This window comes from Spinacia oleracea, chromosome 4 (genome assembly GCF_020520425.1).
Source record: "Spinacia oleracea cultivar Varoflay chromosome 4, BTI_SOV_V1, whole genome shotgun sequence".
In the NCBI taxonomy this organism is placed as follows: Eukaryota; Viridiplantae; Streptophyta; class Magnoliopsida; order Caryophyllales; family Amaranthaceae; genus Spinacia; species Spinacia oleracea.
The window spans coordinates 169,632,629-169,642,274 of NC_079490.1; the positions used below are offsets into that span (position 1 = coordinate 169,632,629).

At 36.0% G+C, this 9,646-nt stretch overlaps 1 protein-coding gene across 1 annotated transcript; it reads right to left on the minus strand.

Moving 5' to 3' along the window:
- Nucleotides 1–287: 287 nt before the first annotated feature.
- On the minus strand, nt 288–4,243 carry LOC110784293 (uncharacterized). Its single transcript, XM_056842798.1, has 2 exons — nt 3,878–4,243; nt 288–675 (listed from the first exon to the last, which is right to left on the minus strand). Exons 1-2 carry the CDS (start codon nt 4,137–4,139, stop codon nt 530–532), a joined length of 408 nt encoding a protein of 135 aa, XP_056698776.1. The 5' UTR covers nt 4,140–4,243; the 3' UTR covers nt 288–529.
- Between the last annotated feature and the right edge of the window lie 5,403 nt (nt 4,244–9,646).

Here is a 9,646-nt window from a genome sequence, read left to right on the forward strand (position 1 = left end):
TCCGTATAAATCACCAGAAAGTCAGAAACACAACAGTTGGACTAATTATTCAATCACAAATAAGCCCAGGGAGGGAAAAGAGGTAAATAAATATATGATCATATAACCTTTTCCTACCCAGGCATTCAAAACTGCAATTTCTGTTTCTATATAGGTTCAAGCTAATAGAAGATACCCGTATCAAATAACTCAAAAAAAAATTCAGGTATTCTACCAGCCAAAGCAAATGCAACCGAAATATACAGCAACTTCAGGGATTGCGAAAACCAAAATAATCGCTTAATTCATTGGAGATTGAAAATAAACTCATTACTTGTATTTTCATATCAGCTGAAATCCATAATCTAAGAGCAAGAAAACTTTCTATTTCATTATAACAACACTATAAATCCATAATTTTACATCTTCACTATACTAACAGAACAATGCAGGCAGGGTACACAGAAGAACCAACATGAGTGTACAAAGTATAAATAGATATATAATGCTATTCTAAGCTAAGACTATGTACACAAAATTGCTTACACAGTCACTTTCTAAAGCGGTCTTTCTTGTTTCCTCTTCCTCGTTTCGTTCTATCCGTAGCAGATGCCCAAAAGAACAGAGACATCCAGAAAAATACTGCAAAAAGTATCTGCACCGTGTCCCATAGCCTAGAAATATTTGCTACTGTACCTGGATCACACATAAACTTAGACGATGCCCAAAATTATATTTTCAAATGCATAATAAAAAAAAATTAAAGGAACTTGAGTTTTGTAGTTATATATGTTCACCAATTCACATAAAAGAAACGTATAAAGTCAATATCAATAGAAACCTCGAGTGGAAAGATCCAAAAAGTTTCACAGGAGCAGGAATGTCATACAAATCAAGCATAAGAATGAGAAGCAGTTCCATCTTTGGCAACTTTTTAGTAATGTTAGAACATGCCTTGAATCGGTCAAGACCCTTACTGCAACGCCTCAGCACGGGGATCTCGTTAGGGTTATCTGTTTTGGGCCTATTTTCTAGGTTTTTCCGCATCTGTCTAGAGAGTACTATATAAACTCCCTAGGTCATAACCTAATTGTATTCTGTAATTTGTACTCCTCAAGATCAATAAAATTTTCCTCCCCTCTGCCTGTGGACGTAGCTAACACATTGTTAGTTAACCACGTTAAATCTCTGCGTTCTTTATTTACGTTATTTAATCTTTCAGTTGCATTCGTTATAACAAGTAAAGCCTTAGTTCCATTCAATTTGTCGCAACATTCCACTTTCCAACACATTTCATCAAAGAAACAATGGTCAAAGCTCGCCATTGTATGGTCATTAGTTAGCTCCCAAATTGATTAGTGTTGATTACTCTTGGTTAAACACGGCCATAAGAGAGTTTAGTGAACAATGTTTCCATGATCAAGCTGATGATCACCAGATTGCAGCAACATGAAGTTCATCAATCTGATGATCACCAGGTTGCAGTTATAAACAGTCAACCCTACGTGGCAGTTTTCATCACAACTCAGCATCTACGAGCTTTTTAATTGGATAAAGTTAGCTGATGTGTGTCATCAACAAAGGCAGCTGATAGAAAAAGTTTTTAGAGTTAGTTCCTGAATTTCCAGATATAAGAAGCTGATAGCTTCATTGGCTGATAGATCGAGCCTATTGTAATAATCTGTATAAATAGTGTTTACATTTGGATACCTATATTCAAGATAATGGAACACTTTTTCTCTCTAAATTTCCCTTTGTATTTTCTCTGAATTTCAACAACGAAGTAAAGCAGAAAGCTTTAGTTACGAAGTAATGTTGTCATATACTTCATATAGTTGAAGAAAATGTTCATTTCGTAAATCTACTATGGAATAAGAGATCAGAATTTCCTCCAATTTTTGGATGATTTGATACAATTTTCATCCACAAACTTTAATCTGATTCTTCAAATCATTTATTAATTTCTAAATCAAGTTGAAAATATCTTGATTGTTTGTCTGTTATGTTTGATAGAATTTCTACGAATTTCGTTCTGGGGAGTTGGATTAAAGAATTTTGATTATTGATAAGTTCAGTACTTCGTTGATTCGTAATTGTTGTGATCAAATTTTTATTTTTTGAAAATCTGCTCAAAATTGCTTGATAATTGAGCACTTGCATCTCAATTAAAACTGAGGATTCCATTTTTTTGTGATTAAATCACAAATTTCTTGATTTCCTACTGAGTACTGAACCCCTTGAGTTTTACTAGGACTCATACACAAATTCTAGATAATCAGTTTCAAAAATCTAAGTATTCAATTTTTCTGTTATGTTCTCTTCGTTCATCCTTATGAAAATCTTATTGTTCCTTTGAATTACAGGGAGGAATCCAAAGAGTCTCCATATCCAGAAATGAACATGTGAATTCTTTGGAAAGTGCTTTTGGCACACCAAATATTGATTTTGGCACACCCACTATAAGAGCACGGAAAAATCCGTGTCTACTCACGTAGATGTGCCAAAATCAACAAAATGGTGAGCCAAAATCAGTTTTCAAATACTTTGCCTCAAAACTACTTTGAATCACAAAGCATCCTCAAAGTAGTTTACACTTCACATGACTCAGTTTTATGGTGAGCTGGTGACTATCATCATTCATCATTGTTATTTCGGTGCACATTTTTCTGCGCAAGTAATGAAAGTGAAGTTCACTTTGTTCTGCGCATCTCATTTTCACTTATATCAACGGAAAGAAAATGTTCAGATAAGTAAAAGTTCACTAGTTCAAGGCCAATAAGTTAAGTTCAATATCAATAAAGGCTACCTAGATTCAACTCACAACCATAATAACTTCATACAAGTTCTATTGCATACTAATAAGGGTACGTCTGTTTCAACTTATGTTAACTTATTTTGACTTTTTTAACTTATGTCAGCAAAAATAAGTTATAAGTTCATTTCAGTCAAATTCAGTTGAACCAAACAGAGCTTAAAAGTTCCCCCCTCAATAAAAGGGTAAAAGGCTAACAAGGTTATATTTGTTTCAACTTATCTAACTCATTTTGTCTTAAGTCAACAAAAATAAGTTCATATAAGTTCATTTCGGTCAATTCAGCTGAACCAAACGGAGCCTAAGTTTCCCCTCAGTGAAAGGCTAATAAGTTCAAGTTCATACAAGTGAAAATCAGGTAATGCACTCATAATGCAGCTTTCAATTGGAAACAAAAGTCACCTATCGTGTTTGTAGAAGATCTTTTAATTTCCGTCAAAAAAAAAAAAAAAAAAAAAAAAAGATCTTTTAATTTTTTTGGTACAAATCATGTCATATCCTTTAAATTATGAATGGCTAATAGGACATCTCAAAAATATCTCACCATAGTCCCAACTCCCAACAACCCTTTCCAAAATAGGACAAATACAGGCAAGATATTATCAACAGAACTTGAGAAATCCTCTGGAAATCCTAAAATTCCATCTAAAAGGTTGAGAACTAACCTAAGCTAAAAAAGAAATTAACACCTTGTTCAGCATAAAGATCAAATTTTTAACAAAAAAAAAACACAACAATTAGCACAAATTCCACACAATAAACAAAGAAAATCAACCCAAAAATCACTATTTCACATCATAAAATTAAAACGGCCCTTTTAGGAAAATGTTTGGTTAACCCTAATGTTGGCAACCCCTAACATACATATAACATAAAATATATATAAATATAATTAATTGGAGAGAGAAAGTGTTGTATGTAAAGTTTCAATGCATTTATAACCGATCAAAATTCAATATTGAAAGGGTTAACAACCCTTAGGTCACTCTATCATTGTCCGCCTTTTTAACAGGCGGTAATAAAGGCGATAATGGTACTAAAATTACAGGAAAAGAAAACGAGAAACAAGAATGAAGAAGTCCATACCAGTGAAACGCTGAGTTTCCTTTCCAGGAGGAGGAGGTGGGACCAGGCTAGACCGGAGAATCGAACGGTTGGGGTTTAAAGTGGACCCATGAAATGGACGGTAGAGATGAATTGGGGAAGTGAAACTATGATTGATTGAAGAAGGGAAATGGGGTGGTAGAGATAAAATTGAGGTTCTGAAAATTGGGAATAAAACCCAGTTTTTGTTGCTGGGTTGAGTATTATTAGTGTGGTATGAGGTTTTTGGAAAGAGGGAAGCCATGAATCTTCCTAAGTTTGGGGAAGAATGACAAAAGTGAGAAGGAAGATGAAGTTTTAAGAAGTAACTTTTTCTTTTCTTTTTTTGTGGTACAAGTTTATTTTGGTCTTGGATTTTCTTTTTGGTTATGTGGTAATTGTAGAAGAATGGGTAGGCTTTTGAGTTTTGACCCTTTGAGTGGAGATTTGGGCTTAGGGTGTCGGAAATTGAGTTGGGTTGTTCTGGGCATGGGCCGGGTCTAGTGAGATCCAAATCCATATTTTTTGGGCAGACTCAGACCATCCCCAGATTCATTGGGTCTGAATAATTCAAACTCATACTCATATTCAATGGGTCTAATGGGTATCTGGTTAAAAATGGGTCTAGTGTTACTTTTTATTTTTAACATTTTTGTCTTAGAAAATTTTCCCGCGCCATTAATTTAAATGTCATTTACCATCGCATATTCACACTCGATACATAAAATATCACAATTCTCAAATTAGTGCCAAAATACTAATGCAGGCATGTATCTAATTAGACTATTTCTAATTTCTAATAATTGACCGGTTTCATGGGTCGGATCTGGACCGGGTCTTGGTCTGAGAATATTGGACCATACCCATACCCGTTTTTAAACACATGTATCAAGATCCAACCCAAATCTATCGGGTCTCAAATAATTAGACCCAGACCCTTAAAAATGGGTCGATTCCAATCGGGTCTGGGTCAGGTCCTGGACCCATGCCCATCCCTTGTTCATTGTTGTATGTTATGAAATTCATTAGATAACCCTCCCTTCTGCAGGACGTTGAAACTTGAACAGGGATAGCAGGTGGGTACAATTTTATGAATTTCATACAGCCAATCATTCATCTCATTCGGAGTTAGTATGAATACTACTTCGGTATCTTGGCGGGTGATGAACATGTATTGTTAGAATCTGAACTTTAGAGAGAAGAAATGATGATAATAATAATTAGTTGGCATAATACAGCTTATATACTTGGAGAAGAAGAAATCTAGAACCTTCTGTTTGTTACAGTTGGTTATTACAAGCTCCTGATTCTTAGGGAATCAGTTATCCTAAATGTTGACTCATCAACTAGGAAGGCTGTAATGCAGCATGGTTACTTGATCACAACTTGATCATTATACTCCATAGACTAGAATACGATTTATAAGTCTAACAGTCCCCCTCAAGATGGAGTGGTAGATACTCCCATCTTGGATAGAAGCTTCTGAAACTGTGCTGATGGTAAAGGTTTGGTGAAAACATCAGCTAGCTGTTGTTGAGTAGGCAAATAAGTCAACTGCAGTAGTCCTTCTAGAACTTTGTCACGAGTGAAGTGGCAGTCAATTTCAATGTGTTTTGTTCTTTCATGAAACACATGATTTTTGGCTATGTGTAGAGCTGACTGGTTGTCACAATGAAGTGTGATAGGTTTTAATCCACTTATTCCCAAATCTGTCAGAAGATTGACAATCCAAGTTACCTCTGCAGCTGCTGCAGCCATTGCCCTATAATCAGCTTCTGCTGATGACTTGGAGACTGTGTTCTGCTTCTTGGATTTCCAAGAAATGGGTGAGCCACCAAGTAGCAAAACATATCCAGTAATGGACCTTCTGGAATCTGGACATGAAGCCCAATCTGAATCTGAGAATGCCTGTAAGCTGATGTTGTTTGTTGCCTTTAGAAGAATGCCTTGCCCTTCTGTGTGAGCTAAGTATCTCAATGTATGGTGTAGAGCTTCAACATGAGGCAGTCTTGGGGAATGAAGAAATTGATTGAGTGTTTGCACTGTGTAGGATAAGTCTGGCCTGGTGTGAGTTAAGAAGTTTAACTTTCCTACCAGTGACCTGTACTTCTCTAGATCATGGTAGAGTGCACCATCAAAGTTGGTCAACTTTATATTCAGAGGTAGAGGAGTGATAACCCTTCTAGAAACATCAAAATCACAACTGTTGATGAGTTCTTTTGTGAACTTCTTCTGACTGAGTATGATCCCTTCCTCTGTGTACCCAACTTCAATACCAAGGAAGTAATTCAGCTTCCCCAAGTCTTTAATGCTGAATTCTTTGTGCAAGAACACCTTTAAAGCTTCAAGTCTATTAATATCTGTATCAGTAAGGATCACATCATCAACATACACTGCTGCAATGTTAATGTCTGTATCATGTCTGTGAATAAATAAACTGTAGTCATACTTAGATTGAATGAACCCTTGACTCTGTAATGCAGTCATTAGCTTCTCATGCCATTGTCTAGAAGCCTGTTTCAGTCCATATATAGACTTGATCAACTTGCATACTTTGTTGTTGGGATTTGGAACACCTTCAGGTACAGTCATATACACTTTTTCCTTTAAATCTCCATACAGAAATGCATTATTCACATCCGATTGAAACAAAGGCCAGTTTCTACTTGCTGCTACTGCAATTAAGCATCTTATGGTGCTCATTTTGACAACTGGAGTGAAGGTCTCTTCATAGTCAATACCATATTTCTGATTACCCCTTTGCTACTAACCTTGCTTTGCATCTTTCTAGTTCTCCAGTAGACTTTAGTTTAACCTTAAACACCCATTTGCAGCCTATTGGTTTCTTTCCTTTAGGCAACTCTACTAGTTCCCATGTGAGATTGTCATCCAAAGCTTGCAGCTCCTTTTTCATAGCTTCTACCCAGAGTTGTTGTTTTGCAGCTTCATAATAATTTAGAGGCTCAACAATGTCACAAGACAAAGACAAGAAAGCTTGAAACTCAGTGGGGAAAGCTTCAAATGAAACCAAGTTACACCAGTGACTTGTATCCTGAGTGTTCTCAGTTCTATTGGCTGTGTAGCACTTGTAATCTTTTAAGTAGGATGGTGTCTTATGTAGTCTAGAAGATTGTCTAATTGGGATTGGGTCAGGTGTGTGAGTAAAAACATGAGTGGAAGTGTCAGGATCTGAATCATTGGTGTGAATGGGTTCAGAAAGGGGAATATAATCAGTTGGAGAGTTGGGTGATGAAGAAGTGGGAGAATTAGGAGTGGGAGAAGAGATTGGAGATGTTTCATTGGATGGAAAAGTAGTTTCTGGTGTGGTGAAGTCTGGTATGTCAAAGATTTGAGGGGAAGATATGGCAGGGAGATATATGGCATTGGTATAATTTGAAATTGGTGTTTTGTGTTTATGGTAAAGATGGAAGGGAAAATGTCTCTCATGGAACTTAATGTCCCTGGTGACAAACTGCTTGTTAGTATCAACCTCAAGGACCTTGTATCCTTTCTGTGTAGTGGAGTATCCTAGTAGAACACAGGGTGTAGCCCTGCAGTCCATCTTTGTTCTTCCAACTTTAGAAGTGGAAACATAGCATAGACAACCAAAAGTTCTCAAGTGGCCCAGATTAGGAACCTTTCCATACATTATGTAGTAGGGTGTATCAAGATCTATAGATTTCAAGGGCATCCTATTAATCAAATAAGAAGCACATAGAACACAATCTCCCCAAAACCTATCAGGTACCCTTGACTGAATGTATAAAGCTCTAGCAGTCTCTAATAAGTGTTTGTGTTTCCTCTCAACTACTCCATTTTGTTGAGGAGTATGACTGCAACTAGTTTGACTTAAAATTCCAAAATGTTGATACAACTTCTTAAGATCACCTTCACATAGCTCTTTTGCATTATCAGATCTTATACACTTAATCATGACACCAAACTGTGTTTTTACCATATTTAAGAAGTCAGTCATAACAGAAACAACATCTTTTTTATTTTTTAACAAATGTATCCAGGTAAACCTACTATAGTCATCCACTATAGTGAGAAACTGATTACATCCTGTGGGAGTCTTTACAGAATGTGGACCCCATACATCAATATGGATCAAATCAAAGGGTGCAGAAGTACTAATCCTACTACGTGGAAAACTAAGTCTGGTTTGTTTTGATACAGGAAAAACTTGACAAATAGTGTCTCACAACCCGGGATTATTAACCTCAACTGACTAAAAGGTAAATGGCCTAGTCTTAGATGCCACAGTTTAGCATTATCTACAACTGAAGAGCAACTTGCATTACAGGCATGAGACTGCACAGAGATTGTTTATGATGACATTTGTTTCCCAACATTGTATAATCCAGAACTGACTTCACCAAGAGGAATCAAATTCCCTTTCTGACAGCAAACAAAACATTTATTGTGAGTAAAATGAATCTCACAATCTAAGTCCTTACACAACTTGTGCACAGATATCAGGTTGTATTTAAAATTTGGAACATGAAGCACATGTTTCAGAATCAGTTGCTTTTGCTGCTGAGAAAAGGAGGTTTGGTGGTGACAATTGGAATAACAGAAACAAATCACAGGCAACTGGTTAATCTCAGTAAAAAAAATTCAGAAACTGACTTGCTTCCTTGAGTGATTTCAGATAACTTCTGTTCTAGTGAGTAGACTTGAGCCATTGAGGCAAAGCCAAATCTCTCTTCTAAATCAGTCCAAACAGCTCTTGCAGATTTAAGAAACATCACACTTTTGGATATTAATTCATCAAGATTGCAAAGGATAAGAGAGCATAGCAAATCATTACACCTCTCCCAAGCCTTGCACTCAATTGTTCCTGGATCTGGTTTCTCAATGCTACCATCAACAAAACCTATCTTGTTCTTTGCAGACAAAGCCAACAACATAGACCTCTTCCAGCTTGTGTAGCCTTCACCATTGAATTTGAACGAAATCAGCTGTACTGAATTTTAATCTGATGGATGAATGTAATAAATGCTTGCAGGATCTTGATTAGGAGGCAAAGTTGAACTTCTTTGGCTATGATTTTCAGTATCCATTTTTCAGTGATCAAAAAACGGTAATCTCATAAGTAAATGTTGAATTTGCAGGAAGCTTGATCAACAATCAAACAATTCCAACACGATTTTCAGACTTAAAAACCAGAAATATCAGCTCAAAACAGAAACAATCACCAAATATCTGATCAATTTTCAACAAGTGAAAAGAACAAATCGATTTTCAGAAAGAAAAATCAGGAAACAATTGAAAAATATTGCGGAATTTCTCAGGAATCGAGCTCACTGCTCTGATACCATGTTAGAATCTGAACTTTAGAGAGAAGAAATGATGATAATAATAATTAGTTGGCATAATACAACTTATATACTTGGAGAAGAAGAAATCTAGAACCTTCTGTTTGTTACAGTTGGTTATTATAAGCTCCTGATTCTTAGGGAATCATTTATCCTAAATGCTGACTCATCAACTAGGAAGGCTGTAATGCAGCATGGTTACTTGATCACAACTTGATCATTATATATACTCCATAGACTAGAATACAATTTATAAGTCTAACATGTATACTCGTATAAAAATGTCATACCAATATGGATAGTGTGTAGCTGGTGAATTTGAAACTTATTTACTCTGTATTTCACATTCGCCCACCCATATCCACCTTATATCCACTTCTTTCCACCACTATAATATTTTCATAAATAATACTCTAATATGTGGTTCTGTATTTGTTTGTTTTCATTAATT

What these genes read in the sequence shown, in the direction of transcription:
- LOC110784293 (XM_056842798.1), bottom strand. Translation starts at nt 4,139, where the DNA reads ATGGCTTCCCTCTTTCCAAAAACCTCATACCACACTAATAATACTCAA. An exon ending in GGAAACTCAGCGTTTCACTG is followed by an intron (nt 676 to 3,877) that starts GTATGGACTTCT and finishes TGTGTGATCCAG; the next exon opens with GTACAGTAGCAAATATTTCT.